This window comes from Rhamphochromis sp. 'chilingali' (genome assembly GCF_963969265.1).
Source record: "Rhamphochromis sp. 'chilingali' genome assembly, chromosome: 9".
Taxonomy (NCBI): Eukaryota; Metazoa; Chordata; class Actinopteri; order Cichliformes; family Cichlidae; genus Rhamphochromis; species Rhamphochromis sp. 'chilingali'.
In genome coordinates this window covers 21,946,712-21,970,126 of record NC_137936.1, presented here as the reverse complement: position 1 = coordinate 21,970,126, position 23,415 = coordinate 21,946,712, and the positions used below count along the sequence as shown (strand labels likewise).

The 23,415-nt window shown below is 39.0% G+C and overlaps 1 protein-coding gene across 7 annotated transcripts in view; it reads right to left on the bottom strand.

The window, feature by feature from the left end:
• atp2b2 (ATPase plasma membrane Ca2+ transporting 2) overlaps positions 1-23,415 on the bottom strand; it is a 92,543-nt gene that overhangs the window by 64,969 nt on the left and 4,159 nt on the right. For 4 of the 7 annotated variants that reach the window (XM_080890827.1, XM_080890821.1, XM_080890826.1 and 1 more), the window contains exon 1: positions 5,913-7,037. In XM_080890827.1, the coding sequence (XP_080746953.1) occupies positions 5,913-6,111 (199 nt within the window). In that variant the 5' untranslated portion in view covers positions 6,112-7,037. Of the gene's footprint in view, positions 1-5,912; positions 7,038-23,415 lie in introns of those variants that run through there. The other 3 variants (XM_080890823.1, XM_080890822.1, XM_080890824.1) reach the window with 3 other exon arrangements.

Genomic DNA, 23,415 nt, shown 5'->3' with positions numbered 1-23,415 from the left:
TGAAGGACAACAACACTAAAGAAAAAAACAGAATGGGAATAAGCATCAAACTCAAAAAATTCTCAGTTTAAATCAACAACAGAAAACAGGGTGGAAATATAATCATGCTGGTTACGCTAAACATGCAATTTTTATGTCCTTTTGCCATTTATTTATTTATATTATTTATATAATGTTTAATAACTTACCATCTAAATAAGTGTACAGAGTTGTTTGAAAATGTGGAATGTGGATTTTCCTCTACAAGGATTTTGATGCTGTGTAAACCTAATTCTAACTTGTGTCTTTGTGTGAGGAGGCAATCCAAATCTGGTTTCAAATTACATTCTGATGAATAAGCTCAGTTTTCACTTTAGAGATGGAACTGTTTACTCAAGAACCAAGTTTTCCCATGAGAAGTGCAGGCAACGTGCATGATGTGCCATCTGGTTATGCGCCGCTGGTATTACTGCCACACAAGGCCATGCAGGAGCAGTCCCCTTCTTGGATCTGTGTTCACTCAGTTACAGTCATGTGTGTTACTCATCAAAGCCTACTATGCTCTGTGGTTTATGAAAGCCAATCTGCTTAAAATGAAATTTAGTCTTTTTTTATATCAATAAAAAGTAAATTTTATATTATGTGAAAATATTTTACTAGGTTAGAGACAGACAAGTTTAAAAATTTGGAGCTACTTTCATAGCATTATTGCATTGTTGCTAACTTAGTAAAAGAAGTGAGAATGGAAGACAGAGATGATGAAGGTTATAGATTTAGAGCAAGTCTATTTAGGCTACGCTGTACACTGGCCCACTGGGATACCAGCGACCGACCAGTACACTGAAATAGAAATGGGAGCAGAGGAAAGAAAAGAGAAGAGGGGGGAGAGGTAAGGTGTGGTGATAGATAGGGATGGGAGACAGAGATAAAGGGCAGCTGGGGGGGGGTTGATTAGGAGGAAGCTTGGTGGAAGTAGGAAGGACAAATAAAGACAAAGGCAGGTAAAAAGTAAGACAACGTAAGCGAGAAGATATCCATGGCACGGTTGCAAAGTGAGAGCAAATCATTTTACCAGTTCTAAAAAGGTCAGTTCAATATGTTGAGGTCTGCAGGTTTTTTTCTTGCAGACAGATAACAGTTTAGCACAGAGGGTGGGGAAAACAGCCAGCCAGCGTGATGCACAATCATCAAATATCCCTCTTGTTTGCCACTTGCAATTTCTTCCCAGCTTCTTCCCATACTTTTTTAAGTGCACAGACCTCTACATTTGACCTAAATTAAAGATCCCATTTGGTTACGCAAATTCTGTTCTAACAATTGAACTGAAAAATGCCACCCTCACACCTGAAAAACTTGACATTGTGTGTATAAAATGAACCAGATTAGCTTTTTTCAAACCCATGCAAGCTTGAAATAGTCCTATTAACTTTTTGTAGAGTGAAGAAGAGGCAAAAAAGTGGTGGATAGTAGACATGAGGTCGTGGTATTAAAATGATCAAGCTGTGAGCATAATCCTGTTAGATACACAATTGCAGTGCAGTTAAGGTTTGTAGCTAATTAGTTAGGACTCAAAAACAGGTGTGAAACGGTCTATGTAGTTCTAGAAGTTGTGTCCAAGCAGAGGTTGAGAGTTGTAGGTAACAGTGATAAATAAATGAGGCACGGCAAAGAAAAGCATTTTAAAGGAAAGGTGTGAGTTTGAAGAAATGAAATTTAATTATTCAGACTCAGAGAGGCTAGAACAGGTTGTGTGAAAAAGAAAATCAGAATTTTACTATTATTGTTGCATCTTCAAAGTTTCTCATGTATTAATTAGTATTTATTGCTTAATTTAATGTAAATTACCACTGTAGTTTTGCAATGTAGAAAAACTGTCTATAAAATGTGGGCTCTAATCCCATCTATATTTACAACTGCTTCCCTGCAAATGTTTGCCTAAGTATCCTCCTACCCTCGTTCTCAGCATCAAAAACCATCAATGCTTTGAGCACTTCTCTATCATCCAGACCCTCGAGGAACGGCTGAGCTCTCTCTGTTGATTTCTCGTTCCTCCCGAGGAGGATTACTGATGTGTTGCAGCTCTCTACTGTGTCTTATGAAACCAGCAAGTCAACTCGCACGAAAAACACCTTTTCCTTTTGTCTTCCGAAAATCAGGTCATATGCTGGTCGGCCTCATGCCATATCTTCTCAGAAACTAAGCTGTAGCCTGACAGCGCATCCGACCCCTGAATGACTAATGTCATTCACCTGCTGGCTGCCTGAGAGAAACGTTAGCTCTTCACTCCTACACTCACCTTCTTGGTAACTACATCCTGGGTAAAGGTACTGAACCTCTGAAGGCTAAGAACTGGAGAACCCAGAAATTTTAAATTTAAGTGTATTTCAGTGCAGTGTATTTCCCAGAAATATAACTATTGTATGTGCTGATTTTATAGCGATTGTATGAATAATGTACATCTGGTGGTTTGACTGCAGAACTGGGTTACTGCTGAAGAGTTGCTGTAGGTTAAATGACGTGTCCACCAGTTTGGTAGATCTGTTTTGCATAAAAATTATAGCTACAAATTCAAAGCATACTATGACTGTAATATTTTTAACACTCAAATTTTACTAATGAACTGACTCCAGATCAGCATACACGCTGTTGTGTTGTTGCTCTTGACTGTCTGATTCTTGAGTACTGGGCTGGTTTTTGAGCTTGATTGACTGGTTTCAGCTGGTTTTGTTACACAGACCTGAAGACCTGGGAATTTGCTTCCAAATACAGGATGAATCATCATAGAAACAATGTAACACGAGGGTCTCTTATGATCTAACACAGCCCCATGGGACATATTCATAGTACACAACACACATGACGGCAAGCCTTATAAAATAACTTGAAAGAGCTACCAGGATCATCTTTCTAATATAATATAATGTATTTTCTAATATACAATTGCACCACCCACCCACTCAGTTTAAATTTAGTCACTGATCCTGTCAAAGAAAACAATTAATTTATCAAAAGTAATTAAGCCTAACCAGGCACCAGGGAGAAGGCAGCCTGCTTGTTAGCAATAGAGCTCAGACCCTAACTGAAAAAATGACTTGTTAAATGGACTGACCAATTAAAAATCTTCAATAAATAAATATGGTATATCCTAAAATATACGTGATAGTGTGTCTATAGTGTAGTGGTTGACACATATGCCTGACAAATGAAAGATCCCTGGAGACACAAATCCCATGGGGGGTCTGTGTCAGGAAGGGTATATACTGTAAAAATCTGCCAAATAAAATATTCAGACTTACCTGCTGTGGTGACCCCTAAAAGCAGCTAAAAGTAGTAATAAATAAATATGATACGGGTAAACCTCCTTGAGCTGAAGTAAATCCACTAAATGGTACATACTGTATGGTGAATTAATAATTAATGGTGCACACATTCGATGTCATGTACTATTTTAAGTAATGCAGTCAGTATGTGACTCATATATATTGTTAACTGCACCACAAAGATGTATTTTTTTTCCACTTCTTTTATCTATTTTATTGTAAAAACTGGGTATATCAAGCAGAAAGCAGTATATTTTGAAGGACCGTGGAGTTCTACATTTGAAGGCGATAATCTAATGCCAGACGTTTTGGGTGATTTAATGTGAGACCTTCATAGGTTTTAAATGAGATGCATTTGTAATTATTCCTTGAGCAGATTAATTTGCTTTTGTCTAATGTTTTAAGGTAGTTAAGTATGGGTGTAGACAACAGTATGTTAATGATTACAAGTCCCCTCTTTTTATTACATTAGCTTAAAATTTTTTGTGTGTTATTGCACATTGGCAGGCTGTGATCCTGGGTTAGTATTTAGTTGACTGATAAAATGTAATATTCAATCATGTAATCATGATCCTCGTGAGAATGGGAAAATGAAATTATAATTTTATGTCTGGTATGATAATTTTATTGCTAGCTCAAATTCAATTTATTTGAGTATCACTGTAACACTGCAGGCATTGTTTCTGCTCATATTGCGAATATGGTGATGAGCAGTAGTCACCACAATTAGATATTCAGCACAAGGCTAAAGAAGTGGCACTATAATATAAACTGAAGCGTAACCTTTTAATAGTGAGTATTTTACAGCATTACTGGTTCTTCTCTAGTTAGGGAATTTTATCCAAATGTGAGGGCATGTTTTCCTGAAAAGCTCACTCGCAATTTTATGCGTGTTACAGCGGTGTTTTGAGCATATTGTGGCTTCCGTACTATAATAATTTCTTCTGGGTCAAGACCCTCCTACTCTTGCTTTTCCACAGTATTAAAGATTTTCAATTCCCCGAGCATCTCTCCATCCCCCCAATCCTCAAGGGGCAACACTGTCCATAAAGTTATTTCGTATTTCTTTGCTTTCTACCAAGGTGGACCTACTGACGTTCTGCATGTCTCTACTGTCTCTTGAGAAAACAGTCGTATCCACCAACAGTCTTCTCTCCTATCTGAAGGAAAACAGGTCATTCACCAAGCAACTCAATGCCAACCTGTAGCCAAACCAAGCTGTAGCCCGACAGTCCATTGAGCCCCTGAATGACTCGTGCCATTCACCAGCTGGCTGCCTAAAGGAAATGCTAGCTCTTCACCTCCCAGTCAGCCACTACATCACGGGTGTAGGTATACATCAAGGAACCAGGCTTCTGAGAAAACTGAAGGGTAAGAATCAGTGTTCTATCTGATTCTGTGTTCAGTTTTGTTTTAATCCATCTCTTTAAAAATATTTATTCACTATTTATTTAACCGTGCAATAATAATAAAAGAATTATTTTTAAAGTTTCCCTAAATTTATCTAGTTTGCTCTTATAGCCAGTGGGCGTAACCATGAGTTGACCTAGAAATGGTCTGACAGAAATGAGACGATCAGGAAACACAATCTTCTTTGGGTGTCAGCCTATAACGTTACAGGCTACCTCTGATGTCACACTGGTGACACTACAGGAATACTGATCAATTATCCCAATGTCTGGGGAGGTAGATGATTTAAGTACTGTGATAAATATTCAATACGCTGGTGTAGCTATTCGAGAGGCCAATTTTTCTGCTTGTGGGGATTATGCAACCCCCCAAAAAAGCAAGTTATGCGTAGAAATAGAATAACTAGACGTGTATATATTTAAATGAATGATTTATGATGACAAAGCTATGTTAGGTATGTATTAAAAAAAACTGCTTTAAGTGATTGGGCTGGAAGAAATACAACCACCATTATGGATTTTTGCATCATGTTCTTAAATGAAAATCTGTAAGAGCAAACATGCTACGCACGCTAGGGTAAAACCATAGAGGCACATCTGCATGTAAATTCTTACTGTTTTATTTTTTAATTAAAAATAAGAAGTAGGAAACAGATTAGGATTTGGATATTTTTATGCCATTTCTCTCATGCCCAAGAACCGCAGCACATCCCACATGGCCAAAATCTCTACCGTGTTGCTCCAGCGACCTGCTCCTTCAGGCTATAGCCAATTGGTTGAAAAAGAGAATGACAAGGGAGGGTGGGATGCTTTTGCAGGGGAGGGGGGAGTAAGGGGGGGCTAAATTGTCCACAGAGATTTCTGTGCATACTGAACAGAAATTTTCATTAGTCCCCTCAAACGGGACTCCCTCCCATGTGTACTTTGCTGATGTTGTGTTTATGCATTTCTCCAGGTGCTTTACAAGGTTGCTGCATGTCTGTGATTTTATCAGTGATTTTGGTATCAAAGAAGCAGGTTATCCATTCAGAAGGTTATGGTAATCCATAAAATTAAAAAATAAAATACAGAACAGATACTGGAAATCTGCAGTCTGCATAGGAGGACATATTCTTCGAGAAATGGTCTTTGGTACAATAAGTACCACTGCATCCATTTTCACATTCACAACCACGCACATGCATAAATAAGCGCGGTAACTCACCTTCTGTGGGTGAGGTTTTCAGTCGTTTGCACAGTCCTTCTACTCCCCCGGAGTCCTCCTGGAGCTTGACCACCGCCTCTGTTCCACGCAGCTCCATCAACGAGCGCAGCTCCATGAGCGAGCAGCCAAAGGCTGCTGCATGGTTGCCCTCATTTCTTTGGTTCTTGGCGTAAAAATCGCTGTTGGACATGTCTCCCATGATGTCAGCTAGTTAAGTCAGTTAGATTAGTGTTTCTTATTGCTTATAGATCAAACAAAAGCTTTCACAAGAGAGCTCAGTCTCTTCCAAGAAAAAAAAAATCCAAAATAGGTGTGAATGAGGCAACAGCAACAAAATGAGAAAAAAAAATCTCTTCAAAGAAAAGTAAGCAGATACAGGGATTAAAAAGCGGAAAAAATCCGTGGGGATAAATTGATGAGCAGCTTCTCTGTTTCAGGAAAGACAGATTTCAGCAGACAAAAAACCATCAGAGAAGAAAAAGAAGAAGAGAAGAGAGAGCAGCAGAGGAGAGGAAGAGGAGGGGATGAAAAAACACAAGTGGGGAGCATCCAGGTAAGCACTGGACAGCCCCAGTGGTCAGGTCCTGAGAAGGGCAGTGATGGTAGATGCAAGTCCTGTCGGTCTCAGGCTCACCACGGCTGCAGTCCAGACCCGCTCCATGTGTGGCTTCCCATTGCTGCTATTCTGCTGTTGCCTCCGCTGCCTCTCTGTCTCTACATGGTGGTCTCCCCCATCACTGCTATGGAGAAAGAGAGGAAGAGAGAGGGGTGGGGGGTGAATTCAGGAGACGAATTCAAGGAGGACAGAAGGTGAGGGAGGAGCAGGGAGAGGCACAGAAAGAGAGCACAGGGATGAGCGTTACGTTCTCAGGGCAGGGGTGAATGCAGCGGTAGATGGTGCACGGCTGAAGGACAGCCTCTCCTGGCTGCTGCAGTAACTGTTCCTCTGCTGTCTCTATCTACTGCTGATGCTGCTGCTGGTGCCGCTAACCTCATTCTGAGGACACACTAACTGACAGAAAAAGAGAGAGAGATAGAGCGAGAGAGAGCGAGAGGGAGAGGATATGAAAACGAGGGAGAGAGGAGAATGCTCCTTTCTGGTGCAGAGCAGAGAGGAGTTGTGCGCGGGCGGGAGGCTGGGGCTGCTCTGACGACAAAGCGGAGAGGCAGAACGTAGCTCTGCGCTGTCATGGGAGGATGGGCTGAGCTGTGAAGCTGCTGCTGCTGCTGCTGCTGCTATCTCACCACTCGTTCTTCCTCATACTACAGTATATGACCTTTTCTATGCAGTCACTCTGCCTCAGTGACACACTCCTCTCCACCTGTTGTCTTATAATGCTTTGCAGCAATGAACTGAATCAATGTCTCCACCTCTTTCGCCTCTCTCTTTGCATTTACATTTAAAAGCAATGACGACTGTAATCACTAAATAAGAGTTAACAGACATCTGGTGATCTTAAGTACCAGGGCTTGGAATAAACATCCACACGAGGTTAAAATTTCACCCAGACTGCTCATGTAGTTCATTTTCTGCTTGTTTGCTTATGTTTTCTTTTATTGTATTACATAAACCAAAAAGCAACAATTTGCATGATATGTTGACAACAGATATATACAGAATCCTTACACCTTATAATTTAAGTGACTTAATCAGTACCATTGGTGACCCAGCATGCCACATGCTGATCGCATCCTGACTAGATTAATCTAGAAACTCCTCAGGATGGGAGTCAGGGCATTTGCTCTCATCTGGGCTGCTAATTATCTGTTAAAGCATCCTTGTTTTATTCAACTAGGGACCTCCTGGCTTGAAGTGGCTAGTAAAATACACATGTAACAAGAGAATCTCTGTTCACTCTAATTCCAGGATGACTTTGACTCATGCTACGTACAGAAAGTCTCCAAAGACTCTATGTGGTAGCATGTACCCTTTCTAACAATCCTTTAATCCTCATAGGTGACGAGGTAAGAATTCAGCATTACAAATACTTGGGTACGTTTCATAAGTAGACTGGATGGGTGGACGAACACTGGTGCTGTTGACATAAAGGGGAGGAACGGACGTTTTTCTCTGAGGAAGCCCAGATCTTCCGCTCTGTGCAACAAGATGCTGGGTACCAATCTGTGGCTGCAAGTACCATCTGTGGTCTGCAGGGGAACAGCATCAGTGCCAGAGATGTCAGCAGGATCAATAAACTCATTCGCAAAGGCAGAACTACCATTGGTCAAAACCTGGAGACGGGGAGTCAGGAGGTTACGGAAGAAACTGCTCTATATCATGCACGACCCATTCGACAACATTCATCACAGACAGAAAAAGGAGGAGCCTGAAACAGACACATTCAGCTTTGCTGCCATAAATGTTTTAAGAAGTTATTTTTACCTTTCATGTTAACACTGTCATGGTACTGGGTCGTGTGGCCTAGTGTTTGAGTTTTTATGTTTCTTTTTTATTTATTTGTGTTCCAGTTTAGCTCATCTAGTTAGTTTCTAGATTGCTGTTTAGTCCTTTGTCTCTTAGTTCCTTTTGTCATCCTCCCCTATACTAAGTCTCCCTGGTGCGTCTATCTGTCATGTTTCATGTCTGTGTGGTTCTTGTTGTCAAGTTAATGTCATGTCTACATCTCCATGTTTCCTGTTTTATTTTGGAGTCTACCGTGCCTTTGTCATTGTATTTAGTTTCACTTCCCCTGTCCCGTCATTATTTTCATGTCAGTCAGCTGCTTTCCCCATGTGTTCCCAGTTCCCCTAATCACCTCCTGTGTTTTTAAGTCCTCTGTTTCCTGTATCTCATTGTCAGGTTGTCTGTTATTCCCACCACAGTCTTAGCCATAGTGTTTTGTAGGTTTTTCTCATAGTTTTCACTGTGTTTCAAAGTAGCCTTAGTTTACACAGTGTTCATAGTTGTTCTCAGTTCTTTCTTAAGTTTCATTGTTTTCTTGTTCTTTGCTGCCACCATCCAAATAAAAGATCGCTTTTTGTTCAACCACCAACTCCTCTTTCCAGTGTCTGCATCTGGGTCCTGCTCCTCAACACAATCGGCGCACCCCTCCATGACAAACATTGCACATTCCCTCTGTGTAAAACTAACAACAGACACACTGTGTACCTTTTGCTATACTATCTGAACACCCTGTTTTTCTTACATATATAATTTGCTGCCTTTTTGCATAACTGTTCTCACTGATCTTTTTCTCATTAGTGTTACTGATTTAAATGTATATATTGTGTATATGCTAATTAGATGTTCTGTGTCTTGTTCTGAAGTGCAAATTTTGCTCTTTATTTTATTGTAAGTGTTTATCTGTTGATTATGGTGGAGTAACATCTATCTATCTATCTATCTATCTATCTATCTATTATTGATGTTTTTATTCAAAGTCAACCACTGCCTCACAGCTGCCCTTTATCACCACCCACCCACTCAGGGGGGGGACCTGGAATCAAAGCACCATTTTGTATTTGGTTGAATGCTGCAATGACTATACTGTCTATCCATCATCTGTACTGCACAACATCAATACTGCAAAAAAATTTCTGTCTGAGGGCCCTCAGAGACACTTGGCTTATTCAGATAATATAATCACACCGAAAAGCACAGTCAGCCCCCCCAAAAAAACTAATAGCGTGGCTGGTCAATATCTTGTCAGTCCATCCCACAAATTATGAGGCCACACACAGTATTCTTTTTATTTAAGGCGATAAGAGTTCACCTTTTTACTAAGCAACAAATTTGTACATGTAAAAGGCCAATGGAGCAAATCTGTGCTATAAATTGTCATTAATGAGGTGTATCCATAGTGATTTCAGTGAACAAGAAACAGCTAAAACACATTCCCAGCGATCGCTGCTGAGACTTTAAGTGCAACCTGTAACTAAGAAGTAACAGAGCTACTTTTTTACTTGTATGCTTTATGATGTCATTGAATATGCCCTGTTTGTCCCTATTTATAAGTCAGCCACAGACAGGACATTATGACATTTGTCTGCACATTTGTTCCTGTTTGGAAGCAGCCATGGGAATAAACTACTAGGGATATACCTGCTTAAACTGGCCAGACTAACACAGTGAGCAAGGTGTACATTCAAGTGTGATGATAGGACTAGTCACACAATGACACAACAGTGTGCTTGGAAACAGCAGGACACGACCTTGTCACAGAATGGTGTTGAGAGACCCTGCCAACATGTGAATATGCATCTGTGGGATGGATGCACTGTGTAACTCCACAGGCTCCAGCGCTGCATGCTAATGAGCTCCAGCTGTTTTTGAAGTTATAGAGTTAGACGGCAATGGCAAAGCCACTCGGACATTACGACTCAACAAATGTGTTCACCCTTTTAGTAAAGCTGATTACAGAAAGTGATTCCAACTCAGAAAAATGTTCTGTTTTTAACAACCAGCATATTAATTACATTTGTGATGAACAGTGTTTGATGGTTTCTTGATTTGGTGAACTTGAAAGACTGGATGTTCCTTTCTGTTTTTTCTCAAACTTTTTATACTGCGCCCCTACCCCTCGCCTGCCCCTCAGGTCCAATCAATGTTGGCGTTACTGTGTGCGTGCCAAGGCAGACATCTGCGCCTGCAAGATCCTCCAAAACTGTCAGATGAAAGTAAACAAATGCTCTCCCAGAATGTGTGTGTGTGTGTGTGTGGTTGAATGAGAACAGAAACGACATCACAGGTAATTCTCTTTTGCACCAGATGGACCACCTGCAAAAGACAGGGACATGGCCACTATCACTTTTATGCTGGTAGACCTGCACTGTAACAAAGATTATCATGCCCTGCAAGTTTATATTTATCAGCAAATCAGTCAGTAAGCCAAAGTGATAATCAGATGAGACAAATGGAAACAAACTAGGCTGTGCATCCTGTAGACTGTGAAACTGCAAATCTGAACTGGCAAAGCACAGACTGTTCCGGGGTTTACCAGCATACCCAATAACAATTAAGAAAAACTGATCATTAGATCAAAAGACCTGACTTGAGTATTGATCATTAGTAGGGATGCAACAATCCCACATTTGTATCAGATATCAGAAGAGTCCTGATCCAAAAGGTTGGATCAGACATTGATGACAACTTGTCGATCTACAGTATGGGCTGATCTTTCAGTTCAGGTCTATGTTCTTATGTATTTAATTTACCAGCATCTGAGGCTTAGCTAACATAGCTGAAATAGGTGCAGTTTGGAGACCAACAGCTTTTCTCTGTATGTTTGAACAAGTTTTATTATTTAACTGCAAAGTGTGTTAACTGTGCGTTCAAGTGATGGAAAAGCTCCAATGAGGGGAGTGCTTAAGCTTCTCTTTCCAGCTCGCTTTCTGGCTCACTTTCCCTAATGCATGGTCAGAGAGGAAAAAGTAGTGTTGTTTTCACACTTATTGGGAAGATTTCATTTAACTTGCAACTATAAATGACTGCAGTATGCAGACGGCTAATGACTTCATTTGAGCTGAAGTGAGATGAGTGCAGATAAACAAACTGTTAAAGTAATAAATTTTTTCTTGCCTCTTCTTTAATTTTACTGATACATATCAATTCAGGAAATGTTCTTTTTTGGACGGGATTTTTTGCTAGATTTTATTTAGCAAATTTAGCAATGTTTAAGTCAATCCTGATGGAAACGTACACATGAACTAATGTTTCACAGCCTCACAGTGAGAAATTGCTCTCCTGCTTTCAGCTACTAACTTTAGGGGTCGCCAAATTGGATCATCTGCCTCCAACGCCCTGTCCCTAGCTTCCTCTTCTGTAACACTAGCCCTCTGCTTCTTCTTCACTATATCCATGAATCTTCTGTGTGGTCTTCCCCTTTTCACCCTCCCATATATCCTCTATCTCTCCTCTGCACACGCCCAAACTGTCTCAGTCTTACCTCTCTAACTCCAAATCGCTCAGCCTGAATTGTCCCTCTGATGTACTCACTTCTAATCCCGTCCATCCGGGCCACTCGAAACAAAAATATTAACATATTTAACTTTGCCACCTCCAGCTCAGCCTTCTGTCTTTTTCTCAGCGTCACCCTCTCCAAACCATGCATCATAGCAGGTCTCACTAACATCTTGTAAACCATCTCTTTTGACTCCTGTTGCTACCCTTCTGTCACAAATACAGCTTATTTATTTAACACTGGTATCAGATGGGTACTCAAGGTATCAATATTCTATCATTGATGAAAAAAGTTGAATGGGTGCATTCCCTAATCACAGAGATAAAAGGGGATAAAACACTGCTTAATCTATCCATAATAGGATTTAAACTACATATTGATTGGTCTGAAACTAGTTTAAAGACATTTTTTAGGAATGAGTTGCCAAAGAAAACTGGAAAATCAACAAGTTGCTAAAATCTAATCCAAACTAGAGCTTGATTCCAGATTGGCTTGCAGGATGAAGCGCAACGTGACTAATATACTGCAGAATGTCAGTGCAGCTCATTTAACAACATCTGTTTATTACGGACCACGTGAAGCTTTGTATTTCAAGCTTCATGTTGTCACATTGCTGCTGGTGATGGTGGTGTTATACTCTGCTGGTGTGCAGTTGGCTATCTTTAAATTATAGTCACATGCAAGAGTGGGAGATAAGATGAGAGGAAGGGAGAGAGAAAAAAGGAACCCGGAGACAGCCAAGGGAGGAAAGTTGAAAGATGGAGGAAGGCATAGATGAAAGGAAGAGTTTGAATGAGTGATACATAATCATGAAATAAAGAGGGGAAAGCAGAGAAAGTGCAAAGCAGAGGGTAGATAAAGGTGAGGTGTAATGCTAATACCTGAGCCGAGTAACTTCAAAGCAGCTGATGCTCTACTTTTTATGGACTGCAAACATACAGACATTTACACTATCTTTTATGCGCACAATTGATTTCCTCTTTCCTTGGAAGGGAGGTTGTGGCTGCAAAGGGAGCCATTGGTGGTCTTACGTACTGAGATGAAACTCTGATAAAAGGTATGATCATTCTTCAATGTTGTAGGCGTCTTTCTTAACTAAAGTGCTAAAGATTTGTATCTTTTGTTGATTTCTTAGCATCCTGATGACACCAATATGTTCTACTGCTACCACCCCAACCTGTTTTTCTCCATATAGTGCCACCCAATACAACAAATTTCGATGTAGTGTTCTTGCTTTCCTGTCTATTTGCACCTGACTGAAACTCCTCCTGCTGTGCTATCCTTCTGTCTAATTCCCTGCCTGTGTGCCAGTTCATCTACATATTTGTTGGCATGCCCCTCATGAGCTGACAGTGAGTAATGAGTAACATCTGATTAAACACTGAAGGAGAAAGTGCACATTTTGCAAAAATTAACAGCTTTTTATCTAAAGTGCGTAACACACTTAATGGGACTTTATGAACTTAAACACCATATGGGAACAACATTAAAATGTGGAGCCCAACAACCAGATGCTAAGAGCATCTGACCATAATACATTATATTGTGTTTGCCTTCTAACTAACTCCTAAGAAATCGCAGAGGAACGCATTATCGGTAAGACACAAAAAAGGCCTTTTACATAAAACCAAACAGCTGTTATCTATAAAGCTTGTGACATGTCATTGTCACAGATAGAGATTTCTAAGTACTTACAGAGTACAAATAGCACGCACAGTCCACTAATGTATTGTCATCCCACTATCTTATCACTATTTTTCAGCCATTATGCTTCGCAAGATTTCCATTTAGGACACTTAGCTTGAGATTCACTCAAGGATACAGGTTATAATATTTTGAAATGCAGTGTGATGACAATATTGCAACCATTTTAAGGACGGATTTCAAATCTGCACAATATGTACAGTATAAAAATATATATTTAACTTTAAAATTGATCTTACCTTTAATGCTAACATTGATGTATTGCATTATGTTTAGTCCTCTCTCTCCTTGGTCTCTCTTTTCTGCTCTGTGACTGTAAAGAACAAGTGCTAATGATGAACCTGTGTTCTAATAATTGCTGCTTTCTCCTTGATGTAAAGTTCCTGGTCTGACAAGAAGTGGGCAGTTTGCTGCCCTCCAGTGAAGTCATGTGCATTCTCTGTGCCTCTCAAAATGTCCTTGAGCACAGTGAGGCAGAGCTGAGGTATGAGCTGTGCCCACTGCAACATTGCCACCAGCATAGCTGGCATACAGCCCCCCCTGCCTGTGACATAAAATAGTGCAGAAGACTTTAGTAAGAGCTGTTCTGCACCTTTGCCAGTTCACAGATGTCACATCGTAATTTCAGTTTTACAAATGCTCACAAGTTCGTGAAATCACATCATGCTTTAAATTTATTAAATGTTAAAAACACTCTTTTTTTTAGGTGTTCATGCAGGCGGGACAAAAATAACACTACAAATTACAGAAAGGAAAAAATGAACAGCATACTACCAAAGTCTCAAAAAAATATAATACAAGCTTCTCAAATGTACCATTTATTGCATGTAGTTTGAGTGGGGTTGAGTTACAATGCAAAGACTTATAAACAGTGATGTATGATAAGTTCAATAAACTCCATCACTAAAACAGCATCATAATGCATAACCTGCAAAAGACTGCCAGTTTCTGCAATTAAAAAAGGCAGTTTGTCTCATAAAACGGGGGTAAGAAAATAATAAGCAGCATAAGCAGTGGCACAATGTTCAGGGAATCCCCAAATACATGGTGCATTAGGTAGCAGCTGCTGTGGAACACATACACACACATACACACACAAACACACAACCAGACAGAGAGAAAGACACATTAACTGACATTGTCTCAGAGGTGAATTGTTATATAACAACCACACAGAGATTCTTCTTTCAGCCACCATCAGTGCTCTCTAATTGGGTTGAAAACAGCTGTCACGCTAACTATGTGCAGACAGAGCCTGACGAAAAATAAATACATTTTTTCTTCACTAACCAATGCAGGAGCTCGATAACGACTGCAGATCCAACCCATGTCAAGCTAAAAAGAAGATAAAGAAAGCAAGAAAGGTATCACAGGAAGAGGAAGAGCAACAAATACCCATGTGAATATGTACTTGTTCAGTTAGTCCATGAGTACTTGGTAGTATCATTTTGGCTTTGTACACCACCGCAGCTGATTTTAGATCAAACAATCAAGATGTGATTGAAGTACAGATTTAAAGCTTTATTTTAAAAGAGTCTACTATTTTCAGAGGCACAAAAGTAACACTAGAATTGACTGACAAGCAGTTTCGTGGCCAGGTGAGGCATGATCCCTCAATATTTCATGAGACATTAAGCAGACAAAAAATCAGGAGATAATTCCAAGTATTAAACTTGCATTTCATATTTTTTAACTGGAGATCTCGAAGCTATAATTAGGCTTAAAATAAACCCTCTTAGACAGTTAAAAATTTTAGGACTGGCCAAATCAACAGTCTGGTTTATTTTTTAAAAAGAAGCAAAGCACTGGCTTGCTCATTAGCTCCAAAAGGCCTGAAAGCCCACAAAAGTCAGTTAAAGAGAAGATGACAAAATTATTTCTATGGTTGAGAAAAGCAACTACAAACTCTAACCAAGCCCAGAACACTTGAAGAGCTAAGTGTATCAGTGTCAAAATCTACAATTAAGAGACGCCTTCATCAGTGGAAATACAGAGAGCTGTTACGCTTGAAAACAGGAAGGCCAGAGTCGAACAGATCTGGAAGCAAAAAATAAATAAAAACAATCTTAGGAGAGATTAAACCAAGATGAACCGGCATCAAAATGATGGAAAGAGAGACAGATTATGATCTCAACCATATCACATCATCTGTCAAACATGGTGGGGCCAATGCTATGGCATGGGCATGTATGGCTGCCAGTAGAAACAGGTCACTGGTCTTTGGTGGTAACGTGATTACTGTTAGAATTACATGGATGACTTCTGAAGTGTACATAGCTATACTCTAGGCTATACTGTGATCTGTAAACAAGCAACTGAATGCAGCTGCACTAAAGACCTCGCAAAGCCTCTTAGGAGAGGAAACAGCATTTGGTGATTTGTTCTAAAATTCAGGCAGTCTGCAAAAGGATGACTGCAAAGAATTTTCACCCACGTATTAAAAACAAACAATCCTTACCTTGTAAATGATGCTAGTCCAACCAATTATTTTTTTACAACTGAGAAATGTCTATAAAAATATAAGAAAAAGGCGTTGTATCACATGCATTTTCTAAATTGCTAAGTGTGCAGTTCAATCACATCTTGATTTTAAATCCACTGACCATTGCCCAAGTATTTATGGACCTAACTCTGTTTGTGGTTGTGTGCTAGGGGTAGCTGATGAGGGGCTTTTGAAGACAGTCAGTTGGCCAGACAATGCCAATGGCTGCAGGGGTTGCTATGTGTCACTCCAGACTAAGATTAAGAAGCAAATAGGTGAGACCTGATGATAATATGCTATAGCTGTAAAACGACTGGGCTAAAGGACAAAGGACAAGGCAGTGAGTAATGCAAACATTTGCACCAAATAGTGAAGCTCTCATGAAAGGCATCTTTTAGCTATACAAGAAAAATAATTCTTTTAGAAGACGACTAGTGTCTCAATCATACGTGATGCAAAGAATCCAAAGAGGTAAAGAGGAAAAGGATAGATCTGGAAAGAGGAGAGGGATCAAGGACGTCTGCAACAGCTAGAGTGATAAATGGGCCACAAAAAAAACACATAAAAGGTGATAAGCAGATATTGTTGCTGACCTCACCACCACTACAATAACCAACACATCAATGTCATACCTTCAAACTATTGATCATTGAATTGTTAGAACTTGTAGAATAAGCACATCTTGAACAAGGACGTGTATACTGAGGTCTTTTTCTCCAACCTGCACTCCCATTCAGACGTGCTAATACTCGCTGACTTTGTTGGTTAACTTGTTTAGTAGTGAGACAGAATAAGGCATATTTTGCTGACGGACCATGAGTTTGCATCTCTGGTGTGTCGCTGTTGCAATGCCATCTCTTGCTTGCATCCTGACTTCCACCTGCTACTTTTGCTTTTCTTCTTTTGAAGCACACCGTACAATTTTGGCAGGTACAGCGATGTGACATTTTCTCTTGCCATGCCCATGCTTTTATGCTCTTCTTATACTGCCTGGACACTCTCAGTCTCTCCCGTTATTTTTAAGTACAGCATTTTTTTCCATAATATTGGTTCATTATTTGAAGACTTGCAACAAATAACTTTTTTGTACTTTCAAGTGAATACATTCGCAGCCCAGTGCAAAAATAATTTTGCTCTAATTAGCTCTAATTCGCCCTTCATAACTAATGTGTCCTTTATAACTAGCCTGTTTAAATCTTAAGGACTACATTTTTCATTACTAGCTTTACTTATTACAGGCAATTCCAGCCAGCTGTCTCCTTTACCTTACTTTATTTATTCAAGTCTCTCTCAACTTTTCAGTTGTTTATGTTACATGAGGCCATGAGATGCTGAAACTGAAAATTAGCAAGGGGTCAATCTCATTAGTCAGTCACATAGCCATTAGCCAATACGCACAACCTGGATAATCGTTCCTTCTGACGCGTACGACCTTTCCGTGTGGAGTTTAAATGTTTTCAGCATGCTTGTGTGGGTTCTCTCTAGGTTAGGTTAACTGGTGATTGAATGTGAGCACGAACAGTTAACTGCCTGTCTCAGTATTAGAGCTGCAATAGATAGGTGACCTGCCTAGGTTGTAGCTTGCCTTTCACGTTATGACAGTTGGGATGGATCTACCGATTTAACTGTAACTAAGGGTTTCAGGTGGGAATTTAAATGTTCTTTCTTATTTATTATCGAAACAAAAACAAATCTTATTATTTTGCAAACATTACAATGCAATAGTGACAAAACATCATATATGCAATAGTTACCACTAGGTGTGTGGATTTATTTGGAATGACAGAGGGCAACGTTATCAAAATGGGCATGTAACTGGCACGGGTGGATTGCTGTGTACACTTTGCCAAGGCTTTGGCTCTGTACTGTAGCTCTCCACTGACTCGTCCTAAATCTTTGGAGCTGACCCTGCATATTTATGGTCTGCAAAGCTACTTTTATAATGTAACAGAGCTTAACAAGGAAGAGAGAATATATGGTTTCCCTATACAAGAAGCCAGGGATGCATTACTTAAAACACTGATGTGTTCATTTTAACAGCCAGTGGGGCGGTTTGCAGCTCTGCAACATCATAAATACACTTTTATTTATTTTTCTTTCAATATTTTAATAGTTTGTGCAGCTCTAATTAGCTTGCACTTGTCATTAACAAAATGACCTGGATATAAATTTGGGCACCTACAAAACATTCCACTTCCATGTGTGTTTTTTGAAGACTGTAGCATCACACCAATTTGCACTGCTTAATAAATCTGGCTCTAGGTTTTGTTTCTTAATTAAAGCCAGTTTAAACTGCCTCACCCATATCTGTGGTACATTGTTCAAATATTAAACAGCCTCCCTGAACATCGCCAGAAACATGTATGGCAGGCAATACCTGGCAGACTCAATTAAAACATGAGCACAAAGAACCAAGAAAATGTAATGGGGTCAACCTTTTCACTTTTGACCTTTCTGATGGATAACAACTTTCACACCCTTTTAGCTTCAGGCTCACATCCAGCTATCATAACCTTACCTGCCTGAACCTAGTCCAACCTACAAGAAGTCTCTTTTATTTTATTTCAAACTCTGGTTTACTCCTCGAGGAAAGTATCACATTAAACAAGTGAATGACACATGTGCTTATGGGGATTTTACTAATCCATACATATTATGTCACATGGTCCAGTCCACACGTGGTATGGTGAATAGGAAAAGACACTGAGCCTGGCACTTGCTGCAGAGGGTTTCAAACCAAGAAAGAGCCTGCAAAGTATTTGAGTCACCACCATTTTCAGGGATGAATGGTCAAAGCTTAGATTTCATGAGGCAGAGACTGTGAATTCCAACTTGTAAGGTCTGGTTTTGGGATAAATCTCTGACATAATGATATACCTAAGGCTCTGACTACTCATATGAGCATGTGCACAGACAGTGAAATTTTATGTCGGTTCTTCACAAATGCCACTAAAGCCAAGTCTAGCGCGTAAGCAATGGTTTATAGAAAAAGTGGTTTATGTCAAATGTCAAAAGTTCATGCTGTTTCATTGCCAGAAGAGGTTACCTACAGTATATGATGATGGAAGTAGAGACGACAGCTCGAGCAATTCTTTCACATCTGTAGATGTCACAGAAAAGGAAATGTGCAGAGCCACACATGAGTCGCACGAATGGCCCGAAGCCTTCTGGTTTCTGGCAATTTTTAGAGATGACTTTAATATAGAGCCTGAAATTAATTTGTCACTACACCAGCACTACTATACAAGTACTAAATGTTAAGTATCAAAACTCAGTTTAACCCAAGTGATCTACCAGTTATCCCCCCTGTGGCTCAGAAGTCAAAGATCTCCAGTTTAATTAGAGCCAGCCAGGAAGAGAGATAAATCCCTTTGGTGTTTAGTCAGGAAGGTAGAGAAACTTGATTCTGCTATTGAAAAATACCTTTGTTGCCATCCCAAAGTCAGAATTTCAAATTACTATCTCAAAATTTCAGGCTGAAAATTTCAACTTCTTAACTCAGACTTCTGAGAAAATGGCTTGAAATTAAGAAGATATCTTCAAATTTTGAGTTATTAAGCCCTACTTTTGACATAATATTCACGTTTTTTTTTTTTCAGTGGCAGAAACAAGCTTCCATAAGAATTAAAAATCTGACAAATCAAACATGTGGAGGTACCCACTGCACTCTAAAAACTAAAACTGAATTTTTGAGGCAACACTTTTACACGTATAAATATTGAGTAGATTCAAAACCAGTCAAATCTGTTCAATATACTTGATCAATTGAATAACTAAAGCTTAAACATATTAAGTTGAAATAAATAATTGTAGTTGTTACACAAACATGAAAAAATTGAGTAAATAACACTGACTTGCTTGGTCAATGTAACTGAAATATAGATGGTCAGTTAATCCAAAATTTTGTTCCATTTACTTAATATTGTAAACCGAACGTAATTAAAATTATACCTAATATTAGAAATGGTAAATGGCCTGTATTTGTATAGCGCTTTACTTACTCCCTATGGACCCCAAAGCGCTTTACACTACATTCAGTCATCCTGAATGTGTGTGTGAATCATTCAGTAATTCACACACACATTCACACACTGGTGATGGCAAGCTACATTGCAGCCACAGCTGCCCTGGGGCGCAGTGACAGAGGCGAGGCTGCCAGACACTGGGCCCTCTGACCACCACCAGTAGGCAACGAGACTATCGGTGTTGGGGCTCAAACCGGCAACCTTCCGATTACAAGACAAACTGCCAACTCTTGAGCCACGACCGCCCCCTAACATTCAAATATGAATGTTATTGTATTTCACTGGTAGTCTAAGTCTAAAAAACCAAACAAACTAATATGTAGTTGTGTTTTTCATAATACATGTATGAAAAATGACCACATGTTAAACATTTTTCCATGAGAGCAAACACAAAAGCTCAGATTATTTAAAAAACAAAATGAACAAAACAATGAAAAAGGCTCATGGTACTCAATTACTCTACGTTATCATGTTTCAGTTGTAGTTGCTGACAATAAATAATATTGATTTGAATAATTAATGATTTTAGTACAAGATACTGATGAGTATAGACACCTATTTCTCAAATATTTTGATTCCATTTTAAACAAAAATATTAAGCACATGCAAAGAAGGTATTCTGTGAACCACATACTGAATTTTTTGCCTGAGATGTAAATGAATACCTTAATTTAACACAAAATATAATTTAACATTTTAGACATTTATTTCAACTTATCAAACTCAGATAATTACTATAAGGATATTTTATCTCAGGCTCATCTAACTTATATTTATAGTGATATTTACTAAGCCTCTGAATTCCTTTTTAGAGTGTGTGGTGACCCTTGTAAATAAGGGAGCAGCCAAAAGTAGCTTTAGAATATTAACATTGCTGTAAACACTGGGTGTCACATTTAACTTTAACAAGTCCAACATGGGAAGCCTGCATAGGATTAAAAGGATCGCAGACTGCTAGACCTCGTTCATCATCATCTAAGTCATACACAAAAAAAACAAAGTGTTGTGTGTGGTGGAAGCACAACATCTAATGCGAGCACTCGTCAGCATCTAATCCAAACACACGCTGTAGCCTGTCACCATTTGGACTTAACGTTGCAAGATTTAAACGTCTAAAAAAAAATCAGTGCGGTACAACTGATGATCACATACAGGTCAGAAAACAAGCAAATAAAGCTGTTAATCCTCCAGCTGAAAGCTAATTAGCGCCAGCTGTGTCATCCATTTATTCATTGTATACAAGCCTGGTCTGTTTTAAATACTGGTCACAGAGAAACTTGTGGCTAGAATTACTTATACCTGTCAGATGACATATGCACACTTATGCACATCTTTGTGTGTGTGTGTGTGTGTGTGTGTGTGTGTGTGTGTGTGTTTAGTCATTTCAGGTAGACAGTCATGAAAACAAAAAGAAATTCTTGTGTGACATCAAATCAGTTCACAGGTATTATGTTTTTATGTCTACTTCTAAATATCAGAGTATAACTATTCTAATTTTTTCCTGTCTTGTTCCCCACTTGGATTTAAATAAACCATCCCATCTGTCTGCCTGTGCTCTCTTTAAACTTCTCCTTTGTCGGCTCACCTCCTTGTGCCTGCGTGCTTCTCTGCCCACCAGTGGTTCATTATATAATGCTGGAATCTTCCTGGAGACGGACTAGAGTCTGTTAGGATCTTACATTAGGCGGAGTTTGACAAATGCATGTGACAAATTGGTTCTGTAACCAATCTCCCTGATGAGACCGTGCACATCTACAAAACAGCTAAAATGTCTCAGTGTGGTGATATGTTTGTGTCACTGTCTGTGTCTGGTGTAGAAATCATCTGTTCAGGCAAAAGAATAAAAGGAATCATACCGATGTTCCAGGTTTCACTGAGAAATAGTCCAAAAATAGAGAAAGAGACAACGTTGAATTCAGCTGTCTGCGGGAAGATAAGAAGGAACTGAAATTGTGTAATACTGGCTGCAGTATGCATGCAGTAGAGCACATCTATCTAACTGTTAATAGAACAAAAGAGCGGGCTTACAAAAGCTTTACTGGTAGCCATTTTAGTCCACCAGAACCCATTTATCACCGGAATTAGCACCAGCAGCAGTCTGTTCAGTTTCACATGTTTCAAACTAGAACTGAATAAGCACATTATAATGTGACACATAGTTTTCTTATCTTGATTAAGTATCAAGATTAGATGCAATCTGAAGACTGAAAGGCAGAATTTGATTTGTTTTTGTTTTTCCCCTGTGGAAATTGGATGTACTGATAATTTAGACATATTAGCCATATATACATTCATTCATGTATATTTACCCATAGTTATCGTCTATTAAGCAAAATCATAGACCTCATACTTCTTATGTATATGCATATGCTGTATTCTGTGCATTCTGACACATGGACACAAACATGCCTGCACACACACACATATGTTATATTAACTTCCTACTGCAAGGTCACTGCTAGACGAAAAGAAAAAAGGCTGCCGTGGCCCTCTCCTTGCTCCAGATGAGGCTTCAAAAAATCATGAGGGAGTTATTGGGCTATTTAAATTCAACACATGGAAGCGAACTGTGATGTAGGAGAGTAGACAAAAGAAGAGGAGAGAAGGGAAGCACTACAGTTTCCTTTGAAGTTTGCCTGGAAATTAAAATTTTTCAAGTCATTCAAACAAAATATGATATTTTTTTTATTATTAGTAGTAACTAATTTAACTTTAACAGTAGTTAGCCTATATAACTTTATGGATCGACATCCCTACATTTGACACCATTACATTTAATTTTATCTAATAATACTAATAATCTAAAACATTATTTAATTTATCATACTTTAAATTCAAGTATTAGGTACTTATACAACCATAACTCTGAGATCCTTTAGTAACAGCCAACCTCTTGTTGTTACTAAATTGATAAACATCAACTTAAGCTAGCTTGTTCAGAGCCTGCCGTTACAAAAACGACATGATTCATGGACGACAGAAAATGTTGATGTTAAAATAACATTCTGATTTGCAACATCTTAGAAATGACTGACTGGTCTAAATAATAGAGTTGCTGATTAAAAACTATGGTGTGGATTCGATTTGATTTTTTTATTGATTTTTTTAGACTTTTTTTTTTTCTTCTTCTTTCTGTCAGGCGCAATGTATGAAAAAACATTCATCTAAATAGAAAGATGCACTTCACCACATTTAGTTTCCATCTGCAGTTAAATAAATAGAAATACACATAAAAACCCATCATCAATAAACAAATTCAACACGTTCTATGCGATAATCCAAATATCCTAATTATAATTACAAATATTCATTACCTTCTCACAGAAATATCAAATACATAGAAAAAAATAGAAAAAGCATCCATTTATCATGCTGCAATGATCAATTCATGA